At 35.9% G+C, this 25,878-nt stretch overlaps 1 protein-coding gene across 1 annotated transcript; it reads right to left on the bottom strand.

Annotated features, from left to right (window-relative positions):
* Positions 1–213: 213 nt before the first annotated feature.
* On the bottom strand, positions 214–17,928 carry bora (aurora kinase A activator-like protein bora). Its single transcript, XM_089255150.1, has 11 exons — positions 17,768–17,928; positions 14,047–14,382; positions 11,041–11,120; positions 10,202–10,335; positions 8,882–8,959; positions 7,543–7,599; positions 7,222–7,366; positions 5,426–5,513; positions 5,170–5,296; positions 2,291–2,341; positions 214–1,322 (listed from the first exon to the last, which is right to left on the bottom strand). Exons 1-11 carry the CDS (start codon positions 17,885–17,887, stop codon positions 814–816), a joined length of 1,725 nt encoding a protein of 574 aa, XP_089111276.1. The 5' UTR covers positions 17,888–17,928; the 3' UTR covers positions 214–813.
* Positions 17,929–25,878: the final 7,950 nt, after the last annotated feature.

Here is a 25,878-nt window from a genome sequence, read left to right on the forward strand (position 1 = left end):
TGTCTCCAGCTCACTGCAATGCACACACACTTTGAGAAACACTACTCGCAGTCATGAAACAAAAGTAAATTCAGTTGAACCCCCCATTCACTAAACTCGAGCTATAGCCTTCTGATGCTTACACGATCGCTTTTTTAGAAAATGAACCAAACAAGAAACCTTTATAGAAACCTATTTTTGGCATCCTCATCCAGTTAAAAAAACGAAAATATATTGGTGTATATCAAATTTATTTTGGTATAAAACAGATCACACTTAAAATTTTGAGCATTATTGTAATCATCCCCGCAAACTTGCTGTAATATTACTGATAATGACCAAGCTCCAACGGGTATGAAGTACAAAGTGAATATAAAAAAATTAACCAAACTTATGATAAATGTGCATTTTATGCGATCATTGCAAAATCGAGACATTTTCAAAATGTGTCAGTAATTTATTACAAAAAATATATAAAATCATCTAGACATCATAGAAATTTCATTTAAACAAAAATAAGATTAAAATGGCAGTTATCATTTGATATGTTTGATTCTCATAAACCAATTGTCTCATCAAATAAAAAGAATTGAAACTCGCTTTTCCACAATGACAGAAATCGCAGTCTTGATAAGAAAAATAAACATAAATTAACATGCATCTTTTCAATCTTCAAACACAAATAAAATCAGAATTGGAACCGATAATGTGAGACTCAATGGTTACATTATTTTTCCCCCCTCATACATTCAGTCATAGCGTAAAAACAAACGGCAGTAATAAATAAGTACTCAGCATTAAATTGCATTGATATAGCACTCAAAGAAATAAAAATTATTGATGATCAATTTTAGTTGGAGTGGAATACTTATTAGGATGCCAAGGTCCGAAATTAAATTCATTAGTACATGGGTTCATAGCATCGGCGCTATAACACACACTCATTGCTGACGTGTCCTCTATCCCTGAAGACTCTCCCGAGTCGTTCGCATTACTCTGTTGTTGCATCTTGGTTATGGCGCAACTTCCTAGCAATTCCATGACTGGAGTAGTTCGCACCTGTCCACAACCTGATGTCTGCTGAAAATTCATCGACTGAGCCGAGCTCAAACTTCCTGTGAGGTATCCAGTGTCACGGTTCGTTGAACTGGAGTCTGGAAGCGACGTTTGATTCTCTGCACCATCATCATCTGGGTTCATCGCAGTCCCAGGATCATAAAACTCCACCTCGGTGCTACAAAAGGAACTTGCTCCATTATCACACATTGACTTTGAAATCATTGATTGGCACTGCATATTATTTTCGGCATCTTGAATCTTTAGCTCTGGAGACGAAGGTTTCTCTGAAAGAAAAAGAAAATATCAGCATCACATTACTTGGCAAAAATTCATGAAATGTTCAGATTAAAAAAAGTCATGAAGGCAATTAACACCATGATTCTCAAGGCAGTCCACAATTTCATAACGGTGTGAGGTGATTTTGTACTGCATGTTGAAAGGTGCTCATATACTATTCATGTCTGGGAATTTAAGTGACCTATGGAGAATGTTTTAGTCAGAAGTGTTTCTGGAGCCACATGGTAGCAACTTCCTTTGCCATTTTAGCAGCAGAAACCAATCAAACAACTTTCCTAGCTACCTGTTGTCTGATATAGGTGCTGTTAACCGTATCGAGGTACATTAATTGGTTGCATTTCTCCCTTATTGGTAAACGCTCTCATCTGTACCACTTTTTCCGGCACTTCAGTGTGAACTGAGTGGCAAACGAAATGAAAAGCAGCTCATTATGATTCTTTTAAAGAGATGATTCAACCTGGAGTACGGAGAAGGGGAAAGGGTGGAAAGAAAATTCTTTGGATTCGCTCTCAACATGAATGTGATTCATCAGCAATTCATTCTACACTGATTCAAGAGTTGCTTCACCATAGTGAAGACAATACATTTTCTGAAAGAAATTGATAGCAATGAAAAACAGAAACAAATTTAATGGTGAATAGTGTTTTCATAATTTATAACCCTTCTTTAAATTGAAAAAAAAACTAAGGCTGGTCTGATTAATCAATTGCTAATACCGATAAAAAATTTTAGAAGTCAATCGAATAAAAAATTTCAGTAAAAAGTTTGCTAACTAACTGGATATATTGCACTAAATCAATTAGGTATTTCCTGTTATCCTTCTGTGCTTAGCATTTGACCATACTCAGAAAAAAAACCAAAAAAAAAAAAAAAAAAAAAATTAAAAAAATAGCACATTTTATCAACATACCATCAGCGTTGAAATAACTATTTACTAAATGGAATTGATTGATACCTTTATCACATTTTTGCAAAAACACATCATCTTCATCGACCAATGAATGCCCTGCAAAAAAAAAAAAAAAAACAATAATCCCTAAATTTGAAAAGGCTTTCCATGAAATTATGTGAACATTAACCATACTCAGTGCTGGGCTAGACAAGTATGAAAAGAATTTAGGCACCAGTCATTTTTTTGGGAGCTAAGCCAGACAAATGTACTTTCTATATACGTGCCCTTCTTGCACTTAAAACATTTATAATTTTCACAAATAAAACCTTTAAAATGTTACAGATGTGTGCATATATTACTTACACAAGTTCTTCCAGAAGGGAGGGACTTGTGTAATCTATATTCTTACACTTCTCACCCCAAATGTAATAATGTTTGCTATCATACAGTACAAAGACTATACAGTAAACCCTTTCTTTGACGAAATCGCAAGGGACCAAGATTTTTTTCTGTTAAACACAGGTTTCTGCTTAATAAAGGTTCAATTGACATGTGTAAAATTATGTAATGATCTCGTTTGTAATTGAAATGAAATAAAAATAAATTAATTGAAATGAAATAAAAATAAATTAATTGAAATGAAATAAAAATAAATTAATTGAAATGAAATAAAAATAAATTAATTGAAATGAAATAAAAATAAATTAATTGAAAATAAAATAACTTAAAAATTAATGAAACATTATGTATATTTTATTTATTCTTTAATTATATTTACTAAATATAATATTTATCACTTGATACGATACATTACTTATATAAATAAATATACAAACTTACTTTAACACTACATAAATTAACTATTTACATCACTGAATAGGGAGTAAAAAATAAAAACAGTACTCCATAAATATTCATTTTTTCCAATAGTCAATAAGAGTTTTCTGTATGCAATTCAAACCCTTTGCTGCCTAACTTTTGGTTAACAGTTTTGTTTCAGAGATCATACTAAACATGCAGAGTCATTATGCTTGTAAAGCAAAATACTGCAGTTCTTTCAAGATTTTGACAGCATCTATATGAGACTTCAACCTACTGTTCTTCTTCCGAAATTACGATATTTATTTCATTTCATCATCTTTTTAATTATATCTAAAATTTTTAATGAGTGTCTCTATTAAATTAAAAACATTCTTTTGACAAGATTGTTTCTTGCGCAATAAATGCATGCATTTATTATGTGTTTCCAACTTGCATGATGTTGCTTAATAATTTACACATTTTTATCCTTTCAAAGATTTAATAAGTTTTGGTAAAAAAAAAAAAAAGAAGAGGCTCTAGACTTTTTCACTTTTTGTTTCAAAACAAGTCCAACAATATTTATATTGGCAGGGCCACCATTTTAACTTTTTCCAGGGAAAGAGCAAAGAACATGTATTCAATGTATGAATATATTTGTATACATATATATACCATTTCTAGTGTGTTTTCTAAAGCTGGGGGGGGGGGCGGCAAATGTATGTTAGTGCAACATCTATTAAATCAGCAATTAGGGCATAGAATTCAAGGCTTTTTTTATACAAAAAATAATTTGTTTTTATCGGGGGAACCCTAGTGCCCCATTATACTTGGTGCAGTTATACCTAAGTTTAGCTCCATATATATATTTTTTGTAATTTTCTCCATGCACAAAATCTAGAAATAGAAAAGCTACCTTTCTGCACTGTATTTAAGGATTAAATTCATGTCCATGTTTCCAAACAAATGTATAAAAATTATGGCGCTTTGTGGTAAAATAATCATCCAATTGTATTATTTAACATACCTGAATTGGTGTTTTTTTTAAAATTGTAAATGTATAGTGCTCATTCAACTTTCAAGTACAAGGTTAATTAAATTGTTATGTACCAATTAATATTTTTGAAAAAAAATATTTTTAGGCCTTAAGTAGAGCTGAAATGACCCACAAAAAAATTGTCATGATAATTATTTAACTTTTTTTTCATAATGAGGCACTGAAAAGGTTAAGTATCACATTAATGCAGGGTGAAGTTTCCAAATACCCAACATTTTAGACACTTCAAGAGTTAAGAGTGAAAAATAGCATTTATAGAGAATTCCCAAATTCACTTTATAGTGAAACCTTGTTCATATAACTCATTTATATGACTTTCGCATTCATAAGTTTAGGTTTGACCTCGATTATTCAGTATCTTTTTTAATCAAAAAGTATATATTATTAAAGTATAGTATTTCATTTACACACTGTGCAGCTTCAAATTAGAATAATATTTTAATATCGACTTGAATCATAATTTATTTTGGTAGGCAGCATAAATACGTAACTAAAATCATGTTTTATAGATATTGTAGCCGTTAAAGTAGCGGGATAAGTCCATTGGCAAAGTTCTGGCATTCATCATTCATGTAGCTGTAAAAGCCATATATTTTAAGGTCTTTGTCAACAGCCCTGAAAATACATAAGCTTTCAGTAGGCAGACGACCACTTTAACATAGACATCAAAGTGACTATATTTGTTTGTTTCTGATAATTATGGCAATGCATTGTGAGCATTGAACAGAAGAATTATAATTGTTTGATAGGAAACCAGGTTAGTCTTTTTTGAGTAGTTAGCCTATGTCTTAAAGATACATGCTACAAACTTGTGTAATTTATATATATGTCAAACATTTAAATGGTTTTAAAATTTAATTTTAATGGTTTGCAAAGCGATGCCAACATGCACTCATGCAACAATCTAAAAAGTATGGCAAACCTCAATGAACTTTTTTCATAATAAATTTTGGCATCGATACCCACTATCTTGACAAAAAATTATAATCCGCTCCTTGGCATATAAAAACTGAGAACTGGTCTGTATCTTTACACCCAACCTACATTTTTCTCCTGATTAACACCATAAGAAAATCTGACAACTTACTTGAACCATCTGACTTGACAGATGAAGCTCGAATTGGAGAAATATTAGGTGAGGACATAGAACTTCTGGGGTAGTTCATAGACAAGCTGAAATTTCTTGGAGTGATAGGACTTGATGAAAAATGATCCTGGAAAAGAAAATTGCAGACAAAATAATTGAATAGGCATGCTAACAGACCAATATCTGGAACCATCAAAGGGCAACTTTAAGGAAAAACAAAGAATTATAACAAACAATATTGAGAGTTGAAACCTACAGAAGCAGGTGTAGTAAGTATTTGGAAAGTTTTCTTGTCAGGTGTGAAACACTTCCGATCGTCATTGTTATTATCATCTTCTTCATATCTGATAACATCAATTGAAAAAAACAAACAATAAACAAAACAAATATTTAAAAAAAAATTCAATTATCAATACTAACATAATATATTATCCATGATTTTACTTCATCTATAAACAGCTAAAAGCGGAAAGGAGGACGACGACTAAAATAACCCATGCCAATGAAGAGAGAAAAAAGAAATATTCAAGCCGAAACTTCAGGCACTTAAAAATTCCTTTATTAATTGTATTTTCCTCAAAATACAATTAATAATGCTAGTCAAAGACAGGCGTTGGAGTAAAAAAAAACTATCTGAAGCTCTAACATGACATGCTCTCAACCAATATGGAATGATTTGTAACTTCAAATTAAAAGCTGGAACTGCAAAAAATTTTAATGTTAGACATACCATAAGTGCCGATTCCATATATGAAAAATCTGCAGTTTGTCTCATGAGGAAATATTTTGATGCCAAAGAAACAATGCCATACAAAAAATAGGGAGAAAAATTTGGATTTTTCCTAGGGACTGCATAGTGTAACCATAAAAATTGTTTTCTCAGGACATTCCCATATTTTCCTGTAATTATGGCTGACCCAACTTTTTTTTAAGATTTCCTGTTTTTCCCCTGTATTTCCGACAAAACCTACTTGAATTTTCATTCTTCAAATCAAGTATTGAAATTATTTTTGAACTTATAAATCATATTGTGATAATCGTGACTATAAATATGAAAATTTAACTGACATTTGTCCTGCTAGACAGTTTTTTGTGTGTAGAATTCATGCTAATTCGTTGCGATTTGCAATAGCGCTTCATTTCCTGCCACTGTCGATTTTAGCAGTAAGTGGCAAACTAATTTTAAGCAAAAACTAATGATTTTCCATTTTTGAATTCCAATATTTTGTGCTTTTCTCCAGGAAACATGGTCAGTTTAGGATTGGGAGGGCTGGGGGGGGGGGGGATTCACTTTTGAAAAGCACAATTTCTGGATATATATATTTTTTTTATAAAGATACAAAACATAGGAAGAATAAGGTTTCATAGATATTTAGGTTTTAATAGGGTCGAAAAATCAGAAGGCTTCCAAATAAATCCGAAGTATTGGTACCTATGGCATACTGTGAATGTCAATTCAACACAGTAAAGTTTTTAAGATAAATTATTATCCAGAGGGTATGACCAAAGAAAGAGTTCAGTCTGCTCTTGCATTAGCAGATTCAAAAACAAACATCTTAGATAGGCTTTAAATAAAATTTACATGTTCCAACTAAGTAACTCCCACAAATGGCATGCAGAAAGACTTCTGTGTGGCCACACTTCTGTATGGCAATTTGAGGGTAGGCAAAAGTGTTCCTCCTCAAATGACAATTTTCCCAAAATTATGGATAGAAGAATGAAAAAGTCATGTAATTGAAGTTTTGCGCTATGGATAAATGACATTTTAATTTTAACATGTATAGAGAAGAATCAAGGCCAGACCTAAATGCCATATAAATAAGAGTCGTATAAACGGAGTTCCACTGTAATTAGGTGCCACTGAACTTCAAAAATTGATGCATATTCTATTATTGGAAATTTGATGCAATTGCTCATATTTATAATGTTGGGTAATCTAGGTTCTACATTACTGAAATAAAATTGACTACATTATTGATCACATACTTATCAAATCTACATTTAAGTACTCCATTAAATTCAAAAGTAAAAAAAAAAACGAAAAAAACATACTTATTTTCATAAAGAGGTGGGACATCAACATTGTCATTCATGAATAGCTTTCTTCGCAGAGATGAAGTGCTAAGCATATCTACATCACTTCCAGAACTGTTGGCCGAGTCATTTCTACATTCTGATTGGTAAGTACAGAAAGGTCCTGAAAGAAAAAAAGTAATTTTTTAAGTCTTGTCAATTTAATTTGTAGATTTAAAGAAATAATGGTTGAAGTTTTTATATCTTAATATAGTATATTATCAGCTCATAAGCTGTTTTTGGACATACAATTTTGAATCTATACATACAGAATGGATAAAAAGAAAAACAGAAGCTCACCTAATAATGACATCAAATCCAAGTTAGGTGGGATTGTTATCATAGTTTGTGTGGAAGCTACATAAAACAAGAAACATTAAAAAATTTATTGTGCATCAGTTATTATACTATCAATAATATATTCCTGCAATATAATCTGCACAATTAAATTTTCTTAATTTAAAAAAATTGCACTTCATTATCCATACATGTGCATATTTTATTTACCAATACAGTGATACCCGGCTAATGAAGATAATTTGTCCCACAACCATATTTGTTAGCTGAATCCTTTAATTTGTTTTAGCCCGAATTCAAAGTGACTTTCATAAAACATACAAACTAATGAATGTGAAAAAAAAAGACACGTGTATCAGTTTCTGCATAATTGAAAGCACTGTAAAAAAAGACAAATACTAAATTTATCTTTGCATCAGCCAGCTGTTGACATCTTTGCATGGATAATGGAGAGTGACATCCTTAAGAAGTTGCCATCTGGTGGCAGTGTCAGCAATTGTGAGCTTTGAGTTAGGTTCAACCATTCACGTACAGTCTCGTTCAGCAGCACGCGCACAAGCTCTTAGGAAACATTGAAGTTTGTTGCCTTTGTAGCAGGGTTTAAGCTACAGTCGCATTTTTCGCAAAATGTGAAAGAAAATCTTAGAATGCAAAAGTAGTAGTAGCCACTTTCGCAAAAATGCGTACAGGAGGTATGAAACGAGAAGATATCCAACCATAAATTATTAGCATTGTAGCATTTTGCTAAAGTTTTTTCCCCCATTTTTTCTTTTTTGCTAAAGGAATTTTTTATTTAGCTTAAACCCTGCTTTGTAGTGTAAGTCTAGCATGCTGATCCAGTAAGTGAGAAGACGCGAATTCGATTCCACACAAAGGCAGTTGAATTCCTGAATACAACTTCGCATCAGCCAGCTGTTGAAACCTTCGCAAGACAAATTAATACCGACCGAAGGCTGAGATAAACAACTTCACAATTGGATGAGGGGAAACTCTAAAGGTAAATGAAAAACTAAACATATATCTACCATATACAAAAATGGTTTTAAGTTTCATAGCTTGTAAAAAGGTTGGTCACCCCTGTATTAACATCTATAACATCTTTACATATAGAATTGAATTTTTATACAAATTGAAAAAAAATTCTATCCCACCCTCTCGGAAAAAAAAAGCCACAGAAAATATCAGTAGTCTTTAATCGCACTAAGAAATTAGGAATTTTTAAACATACTGTATATACTGTGTGGATTATACCCAAAAAATTACAATATTTTTTCAGGTGGTGTAAGAATAAATGAAATTAGAATATTTTAAAGTTATGAAAGACGACTAGATTGAAACATACTGGTTTTTCCAGCCATGGAACCATCACAATCATTTTCACCAGCATCGGGAGATCTGTGGAAGTCTTTCGAACACTGATCTGAATTAAAAAACAAAACAATTTATAACAACAAATATTTAAAAAATTATATAACATTTTGTATCAATATTTCTTTTACAAAAGAAAGATTTGAAATAGAAGTAACATAAATTTCATGAACTCATTGCATTTCACAATTGAAACCAAAATTAACAAAATATTTTACTAATTTTTCTTCCCCCTACAAATCTTGTGTTATGGGTTTCTTCTCAACATATTTCTCCTTGTCCTCTGGAAGGATGGCAACAACTGGCCAAAAGCAGGAGTGGTACCAGAACCTTCATATGCAACCAATCAAGTTCTATCTAGCCACCAAAAGGTGCCTTTCAGAAAAGTACCACAATGCACACAACACATTAAGAGCATCAAATTGTGTTCCCCCTCCCCATCCAAGCTGTTGCCATTCCTGTATCTGGCTTGTAGTCTGAAAAGGTTGTGCACCTGTTTTAAACCATAAATTTAAGATGCAGATCATACTACTTTCAAATTTAAAGTTGCCATTTTCCAAACTTGAAAAATCTAGTTTTTCATATGATAAAATATTCTGCCACCAAAAAAAGTCATAAAAATAAAAAGGAAAAACGATTTGGGGGGGGGGGGGTTATGTAAGCTGACCATATATAAGTAACTTGTTTTCCCACGACATTTCCTGTATTTTTCTTAATTATGGACGTCCCTTTTTTTAAAAATATCCTGTTTTCCCTATATTTTCAACAAATACACTTGAATTTTTATTCTTCACCAAAATCAAGGATAAAACTACTCTATGACTATAAATTATATTACGAGTATAAATATTATATCTTACATATGTGTAATGCTTTTTTCGGTAGAATTAATTTTGATCCACTGTGATTTGCAGTAACGGTATATTTCCTGCCATTACTGATTTTAGTAATTGGCAACTCTGCTCATTTTTGGCAACAATAGATTTCTCCGGTTTTTTAATTCCAATTTTTTGTACTCTTCTCAAGGAAAAAGGGTCAGCCTAGTATTGCAAGGACTGGGGGGGGGGGGGGGATTTTAAGAAACTTTTTATTATTGCAAAGCACGATTTGGGGATTTTCAAAAGCTTTTCTATAAAGATATAAAAAATCGGAAAAATTTGGTCTCTAACTGGAATATTTTAATAGGGGCACAAAAATCGGAAGGCTTCTGGGGAAAATCAGAAGCATTGGCACTTATGTAAATCAATATTTATGAATGCAAAAACAAATAAAGCTCAAAGATAAATTCACTTACATGCAGTTGATGCCAAATTCGGAGAAAATGACATGTACTTGATAGTTGGAGCCCAAGGCGAAGGAACTATATGATTTTTAGAAAAGAATGTGTCAATAGCCTTTTGAGCTTTTGCTTCTTTCTCCCAATCAACACTAAGGGAAAAGAAGAAAAAAAACCAATCATAGTTATTTTTCACCATTTGAGCACTCTAAGAGTTAATATATACACAAGAAAAATCTAAACAATAAATCATGTGCATTTTGTGCTCCATTCAAAATTAATCAAAATTAACTTCTAGAAAATAAGACATTAATCAATCATCACTAATGTAACAAGCTATGACAGAACACTTTGGTGAATCACAAATATTTCTAACACTCTTCCAGAATAGAGTATTCATAACAAATTTCACAGGAAGGGTGCATTCCGCAATGAGTACACAATGTTAGGTTTCTACAGATTCTAATATAGTTGAAAACATTTTGGTATGCAATATCAGGTTCTCTGAACACAGCAACATAGGCATGCGCAGAATTTTCTCTAGGAAGGAGGAGTATCACATCGTTTTTCTTGTGGGGGGGGGGGGGGGGGTTAAGTTTTTCTGCCAAATAACAGTATGATAAAGGCTTGAAGGGGTTTAGAACCCCACTCCCCCCCCCTTACGTATGCAAATACACAGCAACATTGTCTACAGATTACAACTCGTAACGATACTATATTCAAACTCCCCCTATTCATACTACAATCCATATCTCAATGATTGAAATCTACAGAAACGTGATGCTACATACACTACTAGGATATCCTGTGCATTCGAAATATATTACAAAAATATGTATTGAACTTATTGAACTAACTGTATATCTTGTTGAGACGTCTCATCGATATCTGCTGGTTTCAACACAGCTAACTGCTCGATTGACCAGCGAAATGAACTCTAAAGATTCAAGAAAATAAAAAATAATCAAACATCCAAAAATAATCTGATTACATTGCATATGTATCAAAACAATGTGAGAGACATGAAAATGCAAGTATAACTCCCACTAATCCAAACTAATCACAGGATTACATAACTATACAGAGAAACAATACCCGATACAATGATAAATCGCTGCTCAACAATATTTTTGAAATCTTGCTGGAATTGCTTATATTCTAATGTTCAACTCCCCTTTATACAACCATGCATTTAACTATGTTAAATTCCCCTATATAGAGGGATTTATCATAGTAAAATACTGGCATAAAATATTTTTTAAGGAAATTTTGAAACTGGTAAAACATCTTTTATATTTCAATCAAAATCACCTTCACTATATTTTTAAATTAATCACTAGTTCATGTTCTTTTGAGGGTGTTTAATACCACAGTTATTTTGTACTATCTACCCTCTGAAAGTGACAATGAAGTTGCACTTAAAGCTTCTTTTTGTGTAGTACACAAAAGTGCTGTTCGGTAAACCACTTTACAGTGTGGAACAATTGACTACTACTAAACCACACATGCACCTCATCTATATTTCTCTGCAGAACTTCTAAAGAATTGGTACATGTTGGAATATGTGTGTGTGTTGTGAACCTGACGTGAAGTTTGTTTCTGTGTAATGCTTGTTATGTGTCGTGCTGCCATCAGCCACAAATTTTTCTCACTATGGCTGAAGTGTAATGACTGACTAATTTTATTGTTGTAGACCTGTTGCTCTCTATTGCAAGACTTTTTAACGGGGAGATCGGCTTGCATTCGCGCCTTGAAGTTGGGAACCACAGAAAACCCATCTTCAGCCGACCACCACTGTGGTGACGGTGGGGTCCGAACCCGGATCCTCGAGTCCATCACTATGGCCATTCGACCCCCCCCCCCCAGCGGCTGGAACAACTGACTGAATTTTATTGATCAATTGCAATTTTTACGTTGCAAATGAATACTTACAAATGTAATTTATGGTGATACGTATTAAGAACATCAATTCAGAAGAAATGCCAACAATGGCATAAATTTGCTGCCGACTGAATCTTTTAATATAACTATTTTTTTTGGTCCACAGTGTATCATTATATTAAAGTTTCACAATCAAAGTTTTCAAAATCATTGTATCAGAAAAAAAAAATTGATACAAATATACACACAGAAGCTTAGAAAAAAAATCTGTTGAATCAAGGAATTTGTTATATCAGGGTCTGACGTAGGTCTATATGCAAGGCTCGACAAATCCCAAGCCCCAGGTTGCCATGACAACTAAAGAAAAATAGACATTGGCACCCAATCATTTTTTATGTAAGGTAACTGAAATCTGAAGACTGCACATAAATATTGTATTCTCTTTCGTATAATCTGTGTATTATAAAAAAAAAGTAGTTAAACATAAAAAAAAATGTGGATTATCTACCGCTGCAGACAATCCACAGAAAATAATGATGTCATCAGCCGATAATAGATGAGACAGCCAGTCAAGTGATAAATATTTTTTTTCTGCAGCTGCTTTATATCTCACCCAATCAGAAAGACCTTTGAAATCACTGATCAGTGGACAAGACTGTCAGAGTTTTATACACCAACACATGTGCATATTGTCTGAGTGAGAAGTGTATTTGAAAAGACAAAGCAGCAGTTACTTTTCCTTCCTATTCTGAAAATGACAAAAAAGAGTGTTTAAAAAACACTGTTCAGTTAAAAATTACAAGGAACAAAAAGCTGAAGAAATTGGAAATCGAAAAATAGAGGAGTCCAACATCTGACTTTGAAGGAAGAATAAAGAAAAATTTGAAAAAAGTAGAGACAAAAAACAAAGATCTTCCCGTCATGAAAATACATTTTAGGCGTCATTGGAAGACCAATTACATTGCTTGACTATATCAAGAAAAGAAAAAGGAACACCAATTTCAACTATAAAGATTTGTTTAAAGACAAAGGCTCACGAGATGAAGATTGAAAAGTTGAAAGGCCGTCCCACTTGGTAGTACCAGTTTATGAGAAGAAAAAGTTAGCTATTCGAAACTGCACAACTGTAGGTGGCAAATATTAGCAGCAGTCTCAATGAAAGCTCATATTCAAGAAAACGTAAAAGATGCCTGCAAAAATTATGGTGTGCTTATCTTCCAGTCTATAACCGGAGGTTTGAATAAGAAGTTGCAGTCTTTAAATTATAGAATAAACAGGTCGGTTAAAAGCAAAGGTAGAGCCTATTGGGAAAAGTGTATTTACTGAAGGAATTCATTCCTACACAAAAGACAAATTTGCACAAAGCCTCCTATGCTGAATTCACAAAACTTGTGGACTTCAGTAATTCTGAAAATCCTCTTGATTACATGGATTCTTTTGAATTGGATGAGGAACTGTTGCGCTTATTTAATCCTGATTCACATAAGTCTGAATGTGAAGATTTTAGTTTGAGCGGCAAATTTTGTTTTGTGTAAATACTATTGTTTCATAAATAAATTTCATTAATTAGCATACCAACAGATAGATTATTGAAACACAAGGAGTGTTTATTTTTAAATCTTGAGGATTACATGTTGTTTATTTTCTTTCTAATTTTGGATGCAGATTATGTGCAGGAAAATACTGTATAGTATTTTAGTACTGTATAGTACTGTATAGTATATATACGGAAAATAGTATCTGAAATTATGTCAGCATGTCTGCCAGCATGAAAGGGGATCCCTTTACCTGGACAAATCTAAGAATATACTATTCTAATTCTAGAACGATTTTGTCAGGGAAAACATGCTGGGTGCCAATGAAATTTTGCTACTGTCAAAATTTTTTTAATATTTGTCTTGCTATATGTATGTACTACCACTTTCTTTCTAGTCCCCCAGTAAATGAAACAGTGAAAAAAGTGTCACATGAACAAATATTACTCTTTCAGATTCCTTTTTTGTCATGGCAAATATTGAAGGTGAAAATGAAGATGTTTGCAAACTATCAACTTCAACGTCAAAAGGATTAGTTGGCATCCTGTAGCTTCTAAGTGGAGTGGAGACAAAGCTACAACTTTTGGAACAAGGAGAATCCCTGATTGTCTTCAGCGGGGAGAGCCTGGAGAGATATTTTCTGTCTGGTGTCACGTTCTGTCGCAACTTCATTGGCGATTCCTCGTTTTTGACAAAATCTACTGGACGAGTATAGACAGATGGACTTTGCCTCGGACAAGCACAATGACGTGGAGAACAAATATCACAAGGTGACTTCATTATCTGAAAAAATTAGAATTTTTTAAAGTGTGAAAAAACAAAATAAAATGAAGCATAAATATGCAAAATAAGTTGAAAAGTGTAAAATAAAATTTGAGGAAAAGCACTGAAGCCGCAAGGTGTATTAGAAGTGCTTAAATCAGGGTTTTCCAAGAATGGTCTGCAGGGACCATGTTTGGCCCTCGGATCTGTTTGATGTGGCCTGCCAACCACTTTTGGAAAATTGCTGAAAACATTAAAAGACGGACAAATAATTCTAGAGTAAAATAGATTTCAGAACCAATCAATATTGATAATCGATAAAAAATTAAACAAAAATTATAAATAATTTCAGAATAAACTAGTCTTCAATTATTTTTGCCCCAATACAACTTGTTGGCACATTGGCTCCTTTTATTAAGATGTCACTGTAAATTACATGAGTAAGTCACTGTTTTAATCTGGATTCGTCTTTTTCTGCTGGCTCCATTCTCTCTGGGCAGTCAGCGGTCATGTCTGTCTGCTGGCTGCATTAACAGATGGGTTACAGGAAATTAAAAATGGCACTTGTTTTACTGTGATTGCAAATTGGCTCAAGGGGAACCACATAGTAAAAAAACCTGAGGTTTTCAAATGAATAGGCATACTTTTATTATTTAAAAATGAAAATTATTATGTGGCCGTAAGGAGGGGTGACCATCTCGGAAAGCTGATTGTTAAGAGAGGTTTTGCTATACAATGCAATCATAAAATAACTGGTGAACGAGCCCCAAATGACAGCAAAAATCAATGAATGCAAATTAAATTTGAGACAATGTTGCAGAGTATGTGCTCAGAGAATAAAGAATAAAATAAAACCCTACAAAAATTAAAAAAAAATCAAATAGCAACACTCACTTTCGTGTATTGCTAAGTGATTGACACACCGTAAAAACCATGAATGGCATTGGAACAGTACCTGCCTGTAACACCCTAAATGCCAGTGCAGGACGCAGACCAATGAAGATCTCACCAAGGCATTGGTGCCCTAAACCCTTGGTGGCAGAACAAACTTCCGGCGGCAGAAATGTGATCTCCATTGGTTGTGTTCCCATGTTTCTTTGCCTGCGTTCTTTATCATGCTTTTCATTGCTCTTCATCCAGTGCCTTGAAATCTAAGCCCTGTTCAGTAACAGGTTTAGTTTAGGGAATCCTTAATATTATTACTTTTCCCATTATATTACCTGGAGATAATAAATTACACAATCAGAGGCAGATTTAGTTTTCCCACCTGCCCCTTTTTTTATTTTATTTTCATCATCACTCATTCCTCAAATTTATTGTCCCTCCGAACCTTCTGTGCTGTAATAGAGCCCACTTAGCTTTCCCCCATTCTTGTAAATACGCTTTTTTCCCGTCAGTCAAGTCAATCCATCGCTTGTATGCTTTGGCACATTCTTGGTCTCTGACCTTGTCCCTTGCTTTTCAGGCCTTTCTTTTGATATCTTACATGCCTTCACACTATTTTTGTCATTCGTATGCTTACATACAATCTTGGTGCTAACTGACTTGATCCCTCACTCTCTCTAGGCCAGCAGCTCTCACCCAGGGCTCTATGTACATTTCCCAGAGGCTCTGAGGCTACTCGGTGAAAATAAAATAAATCAGTGAATTTGATATATACAGTTAAACTTGATTATAATGACATTGAAGATTCTACGAGATTTTGTTGCTATAGCTGAGGTGTCATTACAACCAAGGTCAACATTTTCAAGACCTTTTAAGTATGAAAAATCTTTTCAGATGCAATCAAGTAGCGTGTATGAAATTGTTTTTATATTCAGGGTGACTATATTTCACCATGAAAAATGCCAGAAATTGAAATCATAAATTGTTAATTCTTGCTAAAATTTTGCTAATTATCAGACATATCGGCGCAATTCCTTATAAATAACCATTGGCAAGAAATATAATGCTATATCAAGTCTGTGGTGATTTAAAATATATTTTACGGGGGGGGGGGGGGGGGTTAAACACCGCCAGTACCATTTTAACAGACTCACGGGCAAAGTGATTTTTTAGTGCTCCCTTACTTGGCCAGAGAGAAAAAATACCTGCTGCCCAATTTCATTACTGTCGAAAATTTGGCCAGATCTCATTTTCACAAGAACCTTTTTGCATTTAAGGCCCTCGGACTGAGCCCATGCATTAAGATGGCACTGAACATGGCAATTATGTGAGATTTTAATATTTGTTATAATTACTGCACACACACATCTGTTCCCCTTATTTTAGTAAGGGTTATGAATTAAAATAAGCTTTGTTGAAAAGAAAGGGTGTTTTTAATGAGAAAAAAAGTCATGTACGTCATATTACCACCTTAATTATGATAAAGCTGAATAACGTCAAAAAATGAATAGTTATATCCGAGGTCCATTAGCATTCTTCATAGTCAAAATGTCCATTAATGACATTTTCACAGAGTTGTCATTGCAACCGACTTCAACTGCATGTAAAAAAAAAGACTAACCGGACTTCCACCATAGAAATTGTGAACTAAAAAAAGGTTTCGTGAGTCAAAGAATGTTGGGGAACACTGCTTTAGGCCACTATGTCACTCGCATGCTTTTACACACTGCTGGTTACAAATTGATTCGGTCTCTTGCTCTCTAGGTCACTCACATGCATGCACACAGTTTTGGTGACTCACATGTTCGCATTCTCTCTAGGCGACAGTTTTGGTCACTCACTGACCTTGCCCCTTACTCTCTAGGATAGGCATCTTCATCATGGTGCTCTGATGCACTCAGAGTGATCGATGCTCGTGAGCATTTGATCAGCATTCCGAATGAACACCTTGTATGAATCACATTCAAGGACTGAAATCATCCCGATTTCATCCATTCGCGTATCAAACCTGCCGTGAAAGTGCTCTTCCCTTGATGATCGGTACTCGCGACTAGGAAAAGATTGAAAACTTCTGCTCTAGGCAAAGGTAGGTTTATGGTTATGCCACCTGTGGGATGCAGGATTATACAAATTCAGCAACCATTTCTTCCATTTTGTCTAATTTTCCCCCAGTCAGACCTTAAAGTTGCCGCCCTGGGCTATTGTCTAGCCGCCCCTAGTAAATATGCCTCCGCACAAAATGTACTGAAACTAAAAATCAAACTACATGCACATTAATTGGTGTAATTTTACACATTTTATTGCATGTTTAAAACTCTTTTAAATAAACTTAATATCGAGTCCATGAACTAAAATGCAACTAAAACAATTCTAACGAGAAATTTCATATTCGCATTAAATTCCAATACTTCACATACTATTTATGTTAATAGAATGAAAATTTACGGTAAAATTTACTTTTTAATGCCCCCCCCCCCCAATAATATAAGATTTTTTTTTCTTAAATTACGAAAATGTTCACCTTCGAGGCACAAAATGAACTGGCTCTAATGAAGCAAAAATAAAGAAATATAAATAGAGTTCGGTGAAAAATTGCACTTTGTTGCTCGCGAGAGTTTACCGTCGCACAGTACACAAACATTACAATCAAAACTACCTCCTCCTCGCCGGCTCGTCCATACTCATTTTGAACAGTGTTGCCAGATCGAGTTACCAAAGTACATTGTCTGAAAAGAAAAAAAAAACCCAAGTAAATATATCTAGTGACCATATTTTACCGAGAAAAATACCCAGTTGGGGAGAGAGGGGTCATTCAAGTATTTCGTCAGCATCGATAGCGGGAAAGAGGGTCGGGTTTGCTGACTTTTGACAACACCATTAATATATAGAGCAGAAGGCCTCCGTGCGAGGCTCGTGACGTCACTAAAGAAGGTAATGTCACCTACAGCCATTGGATATGGTTCAAACCCCTCCGTCGCCGCAGTGGTGATCGGATAAGATGGTTTTCTGCGGTTCCCAACTTCGAGGCGTGAATGCGAGCCGTTAAAAAAGTCTCGCCGCAGAGAGCAACAGGCCTACAACGTTACAATTACTCATTCATTACACTTCACTCACTACAAGTTGAGAAAAAACTCATAGTTTAAAAAAATTGATTGCAGATAGCAGCATTACACATAACAAGCATTACACAGAAACAAACTTTACGGAAGGTTCACTATACGTACACGCACATTCCAACATGTACCAATTCGTTAGAAGTTCCGCAGAGGAGTATGGATGAGGTACATATCTGGTTTGTAGTAGCCATTGGATATATTCAAAAAAGATGGTGCATCAAATAACTATAGGTGAGATTAAGGCGTCTGTATAAGAGGACCTTATTCTAGGATACTTTCCTACCTTATTCTAGTGGCTATAGGTGAGATAACCTTCTTTAGTGGCCTCATAGTTTCGCACGGAGGCCTTCTGCTATAGATGATGTTGCTTTTGATGACCGGGGTGGGATTTAAATGATGTTTACGTCATCAACAGCACCCTTTATAAAAATATGAAATATTATTAATGACATCGTACTGGGTGTGCCAAAAACAAGAAAACTTTCCCTAGTTTGTGGGCACCTGAACGAACATTCTCCCTATTGATAAGTCCTCTATAGAGCCACTTTAGTAATGTGAATCGGGAAATGTGTACGGGCTCTATTTCTTCAATTGCTCTAGAAATATGTTGCGTGCCATGCGTCAGTCAAGTGATCCGTAATTATATCGCGGATCACTTAAGTAATCTGGAAATATGCTTCGGGTAGCTTGAGTGGTGTAGAACTACATTGGGGGGCACTTAAGTGGTCCAAAACAGTGCCACATGCCACTCAAGGGATCTCTAAATGTGCCACGGAAATGTGCCATTATAAGTGTTTTGAAACTGTGTCGCTGGTCACTTAAGTGATCTGAAAATGTGTCACGGGCTACTTGAGTAGTGATCTGAAAATGTGTCACGGGCTACTTGAGTAGTGATCTGAAAATGTGTCACGGGCTACTTGAGTAGTGATCTGAAAATGTGTCACGGGCTACTTGAGTGATCTGACCTGATTCGAAAACTAAGAAAAGAGGACGTCTGCGCGCTCACTCTTAGTGACGTCACTTTTCCCAATTTTCACAATAGATGTCGCCAATGTTTTGACCAATAAAATCGGCCACAACAGTAGTTTTTCCCAGTGTCGCCTTAGTTTTTCCCAACTAAAACAGTATCGCGGAAGAAACGCAAAACAAAAAAATATCTGGGAATTTCGACTGCTATCGATCAATAGAAAAAACCCCACAAAAACACTCATATCAATGAAGAGATATATGTTTCAAAGTGAAAAAGAAAAATTCCTACGAGAGGAAAATTATTATTCCGGAAACCTGGAAAGGAGGGTAAAACGGTGAATTTTCCGAAACGTAGGAGGACGCTTGAAATAACATAAAAAAGGAGGACCTGTTTTTTAAACCTATGTATGGTTTTTTAATCTCCCCACCAATAATATTAGATTTTTTTTATTAGGAAAATGTTTTCACCTGGAAGTAAAATGAACTGGCTCTAATGAAGAAAAATAAAGAAATATAAATACAGTTTTGTGAAAAATTTCACTTTGTTGTTCGAGAAAAGTTGTCTACAAAAAAAACCGCAAAAATATTTCGTGATCATATTTCATTGAGAAAAATACCCAGTTGTCGGCTAGTGCCCATACTTTTAGAATGATTGTGAATTGTACTTTGTTGATGTAATAGTCGAGTTCTCACTGACATTGTTTAGTGACCAAAGTGTACTTTTTTTTTTACAAAAGAACTCAAACAATTGTTGCTAATATCCATTGTTTAACTTGAAAAAATATACTATATAAAAGCGTAGTCTTGGGATATGCCTTTCGGTGTATGTGTAACTGCCGGCGATTCCGGTTTCTTATTTTTTAGCGAGAAACCACTTAACCGACGAGCCGCGGGTTCGCGTGAATTGCATGGATGATTTTTCGACATTGAAAGCAAGGGAGTTAACCCATGGTGGTAGGTCTCCTTCCTTGGCAGGTCGGTATAAGGGGCGTTAACTACCTTGTTTATGTTGTCCGAGGGCCAAATTCTATACTCTAGTATATAGATGTCGAAATAATATACATGCAGACGCTTGGGCGATTTCGATTGTCAAAGTCCGTCATAACGCGTGAAATATGGAATCACGGCGCCTGACTTTGAAAGGCTAGTCTCTACGTTCGGACGCGGAATCTGGTAATGTAGCAACCATTCGAATCTTCCTTTATTCCAAAACGAAGAAAAGGATCTGATTCTGCATCGACCGCGTTAGTTGGTCCGAGCGTAGCAGCAACATTGGCTGCCGGTCAAATTGGAGGGGCGGCACTAAGTTTGAGGGACTTATCTGTGTCAGAGCAGGTGGGCAAATTAGGTAGCCATGTCCGAAGGCGCACTCGAGGAGCCTCGTTTTCACTAGATTCGTTCTTAATCAAGGAAGTGAAGGCATTCCCAGAAAGCTAGCATCCTATGCGAGCGTGTATTCTAGTTAATCGGTGCCCTAGAAGTCAGGGATACGTGTTCACAGTTCGAGGATATTGAGCTCGGATTTCCGACAAGAAAAAACTTGGCTTTTTTTTTCTGTTATAACTCTCTCAAGTTATTTAAATCATTCGAAGGAATGTTTGCAAAATCTACAATAATTCATCACCATCGGTGTTACATCCACCAACCCTTCTTAAAAAGTCATATACAGTGGTTCCCGCTTATAATGTCTTCCAAAAAACCGTCATAAAAAGCATTGCAAGTGGGAAAACACTTTAAAAAGGATATCTTTTTTTCATTTATTATTTTATATTCGTGCCCCAAATTAGAGCTGGGACCATAAAAATAAGTCGTACTAAGCGAGAAAACGTTCTAAATGGGAACGTTATAAGCTGCATCGACTGCATATACAAGGTACAGTAAAAGCCCCCTTGACGGACACCCCTCTTTTATGGCCAAATAGTAATTTCCCCTTGTATAATAAAAGTATGCGTTTCAAACCCCTGATTAACGGTCCTCCCCTCTTTAATGGATAAATTTTTATTTGTCCCTCCGTTGTCCGCAAAAGAGAGGTTTTATTGTATTTCCATAATTTCCTGCAATTCCCGTTGCCGCATTTTGCTGGCGTACGAATGGTATGAAATTAGTTTATTTCGCACAATTCGTACGTAATAAGTCGTTTCGTTCGTAAAAGAGACAGCTCTTTTCAAAGAGCACGTGAGCGATGGATCTTGAAAAAAGAACCACGGCTCTTTCACTTCCATCGCTCCCTAGAAGCTCCCAAGCTTTTGCAAACGTCTGGTTTGAAGAACCGTGAGCGGAATAAATGTCTCTTCAAAAGACCCGGTTCTTTTTAAATGCCTTCTATTGGCTGTAAATGAGCGGAAACGCCTCCGTTATCAAAATGACTGTTCCCATGGATACGCTCTCAATCTGAGCGGAAACGTACTCCGTTCTTTTAGAGAGCGCCTACGCTCATTTTGAGAACGTTTTCATATACCAATGGTTCTGAAACGTCTGTCACCCGTGGCTCTCTTGCCCAATTCATGGTTCTCTGCGGCCTTCCAGAATAGTTTGTTTTTATTTTCCTATATAAAAGAACCGCTTCAAAACCTAAATAGGCGCACAAATCAAGATCAACAGCTCGCCGCGACGGCCCTGACAATGGTTGTCGACATGCAAGTAACTAGGCTGGCAACCGGTGCACTGGCCCCAGGTCACGACCTCCTATATAACCGTTATATAGGAGGTCGTATATACGCGCCGAGTGCCGTTATATTATCTGGTTATATAGGAGGTCGTGGTCAGGTCCGCCGAACCAAATGCGATTCCCCACAAAAAATGTACACATATTTTGCATAATATAATAACCTTTTAAGGGGCCTCCAATGAAAAAGTCTGCACTGGGGCCCCGAAAAGGCACGCTACGGCCTTGATTGGCGACGCACACTTTGAGGGAACATTTTGTTACGCCAAGGATGACCAACCTTTAGGAAAGTGTGGGCCACTTCATTGATTTGGTTAGGTGTCGTAGGCCACTTAAGTGATCTGTAAATGAGCGACGGGTCACTCAAGTGATATGTAACTGTGCCGTGGGGCACTTAAATGATCTTTAAATGTTCCGTGGCTCACTTGAGTAGTCTGTGAATGTGTCGTGGGATATTAAAGTGGTCTGTAAATGTGCCGTGAGATACTAATAAAATGATCTGAAAATATGCCGCGGGCCGCTTTTGTGATCTGTAACTGTGTCACGGGTCACTTAAAAGTCATCCACAAATTTTTCCAGTGTGACTCAAGTGATCTCGAAATGCGCCGCGATGATCTGTAAATATGCCTCGGGACACTTACGTGATCTGAAAATGTACCGCAGGACGCTTAAGTGTTCTGAAACTGTACTGCGGGTAACTTGAGTGATCTAAAAATGAACCGCTAAAAGTATATTTTTACTAAATTAGGTTTGAGGTCATGGGCCACATCTGGCCGCCATGGGTTGAGCCATGTGTTACATCCTCAAAGCAGGGGTTCTCAAACTTTTTCCAACCAGCGGCACCCCTGTTTCCTATTCAATGCTTATCCGTGAGCTCCACCGGACCCTGACAAAGGTTGGAGGCGCACTAGGGCGCTGCGGTGCGCAGTTTGAGAACCCTTTCCCTAAAGAACTCCTGACCGTTCACTTCGTAAGTCGTTCATCCAAAAGTCATCCGGAATTAGTCCGAAAGGCCATCTTCGGAATCGCAATAAAGGTTGTCGCTTATAAGTGACTGGACGGATATGAGGAGGCCGCTCAGTGTTTGAGCGGGACTCCATCATTGCAATCCGCTAAATGCACCGCAAAAATTATCCAATGAGCATCTATTTACCACTTACGTGTGGACACTTTCAAGGAGAATCGGTAAGTTAAAATTAAGTTACCAACTAAAGCACTTGCTTCGTGTAAACGGGCCTTAAGTTCTTCCAGCAGGCCTAAAAGAATTAGTTTAAAGGGGGATCCTTTAAACTAAATTTTCAGTTAGTCAAACACCTTAGTCACTCTTGCCCATAACCAGTAAAGGGGTAAGAATAAAATTTGATGAGTAAAAATATCCCTCCTAGAAAATATTGAAAATAATTACGCAGAGAGAGAGGGAGCACAGTATTTTTTGTACTGAATAAGAAACGTCATTCAACTTTAGCTGCTGCTGTCACCTATCAAATGAAAAACAACTGTTTCGATTGAAATTGGTGACCTGCTTTTGATTAATTTAACATATAAAAATAGTTAAAAATAAATATTTTATGAGCAATATTAGTTGAATTGTTACGTTAGCTTCAAAATTTCAACAGCTACTGTTTGTAACCGCTAAATTTGCTTGTAAATTACGAATCTTTGTAACAATTATATAATCATAATCGAGAGGGATACAGACTAGATTCGAATTAATCCTAGTCTGCATTTTTTGGGATTGGAATTTGACCAGAATATGTAATCATTATTTTATTAAGCGAATTTTACTGATCGTAAATTACCGCACAAAAATAGCAACAGTTAAAATTTTGAAACGAACTTGACAATTTAATTAATGTTATTACTTATAAAATATTTATTGATATTATACTGTATTGATTTTTTATACACGTTAATTTTAATCAAAAACAGATCACCAATTTCAATCAAAACAGTTGCGTTATTCATTTGATAGGTGACAGCAAGAGCTCCAGATCAATAATTTTTTTCCCATGTAATATATAAGGGATCGTTCAAGTATTACGTAAGCAAATTTTTAGGAATTTTTGACCCCCCCCCCCGCCTTGTCAGCAAAATTTCGTCAGCTGAAACATCAGCTCTGCCCCATTGAACCCTAACGCATATTGGCGGGATCAGAGACGTACACGGGGGGCTCGTGCCCCCCAATGATCAAAAATTTATGTTTTTAATGCAAAAAAATAGTTTTAATTAAAATTTCGGAATACCTTTATATGTTATTATGTTAATCAATTTCAATGCTATTTGAAGGATATGAACTCAAAATTTATCTTTAATAAATTCATTGCAACTCACCCTCTACAAGCAATGATAAATCGCATAAAGGCGCTTGGACCAAATATGGCCCTGGGGGTTATCTGATTCGGCCTGCCCTCCTCAAACCTAACTTTGTAAAAATGAACTAAGCGGCACGTTTACAGATCGCTTAAGTGTCCCGTGGTACAATTCGAGAGCATTTACGTGGCCCGTGGCACATTTTCAGATCACATGATTGACCCGGGACACAGTTCCAGAACACTTAAGCGATCTGCGACACATTTAGAGATTCCTTGAGTGACATAGTTTTAGAGCACTAAAGTGCCCCTCCCCAGTGCGACACATTCTCAGATTATTTAAGTGATCCGCGGTATATAATTGTGACACAGTTCGAGTGTTCTTAAGCGGCCTGGACACATTTGATCACTTGGATCCGCGAAAAATTTAGAGATCACTAAAGTGGCTCTGTAGGGCACTTATCAATAGGGAGGGGGGGGGGGAGGAATTACTTCAAGTGCCCACAAACTATCGAAAGGTTTTTCTTGTTTTCGGCTCACCGAGTAAGATGCCATTAAGAATATTTCATAAAGGGTGATTGATGACTTGAGCCTTATCCCAAGCCCCCTCCCCAAATCGATGCTGACGTAATACTTGAATGGCCCCTGATACTGTACTGCATATACTACTTATTTTCAGGGCCACAACTAGATGCTTGCTCGGCCGGGAAAAGCAAGCATTTTGACGCCCCTGTGTAATATTGGAGGGGTTAAAAGGTGAAATTGGATTAAAGGATAGAAAATTAATGTAAAGAAAAAGGATTAAAATATACAAGACAGCCTACATTTTCGGCTCCGCTAAAAATTTGCGAGGCCTACGCATGTGCCGTTTGCCCATGCGAGAAACAGGCACTGGGTGAGGGGTGTTCAACCAGCACCTCATAGAGATAGGCCTTCGCAGTCTGCTTGTGACGTTAGTAAGTAGTCCATTTTCTCTCAGAATATTCAGGCGAAAAAAATTCCCTACTCGTGCCAGTATCATCGTTGTGAGGAAAAGAAATGATCGGGCTCAGAATTGGCGATTTCTATGCCCCACATCCAATCACTACGCGGTATTTGTGAACTAAATCAGGAAGATTCTACTCCAAAATAAGAAACGTAATAGGATGCTGTGTTTCAAAATGCGGCAAACTTGCTAGGTAGTCTGAATGACAATTATGGCAAACAGTGCAGAGGCCTATCTTTAGGAGGCACTGGTTCAATGCATAGCCAGAGCCTGTTACTGATGATTTCCTGCCTTTTTTTTGAGGTAGAGGTGTATGCAGCGGTTGATGGGCATGGAGGGCTCCCATGCCTTCCCCTCAAACTGATCAAAAATTAATATTCAATACTTTTGTAAAAAAATAACATTGAAAGATGCCAATTTAGGCATCCCGATTGCCCCTGAGCACGTCTTATTTGCCCATGCGAGAAACCTACCCTGTGCGTAACCTTTGAATCCTGGTCGTGGTGGAGGGATCACATTTTTACGGTGAAATTAGTGGGGGGAAGGAGAGATAAGGAGGTGAAGGAAGGAACATTACAGATTTAACTG

The sequence above is a fragment of the Pholcus phalangioides genome, unplaced genomic scaffold (assembly GCF_987345545.1).
Source record: "Pholcus phalangioides strain wild (caught in Gottingen) unplaced genomic scaffold, Ppha-v1.0 ptg000042l_1, whole genome shotgun sequence".
Classification (NCBI taxonomy): domain Eukaryota; kingdom Metazoa; phylum Arthropoda; class Arachnida; order Araneae; family Pholcidae; genus Pholcus; species Pholcus phalangioides.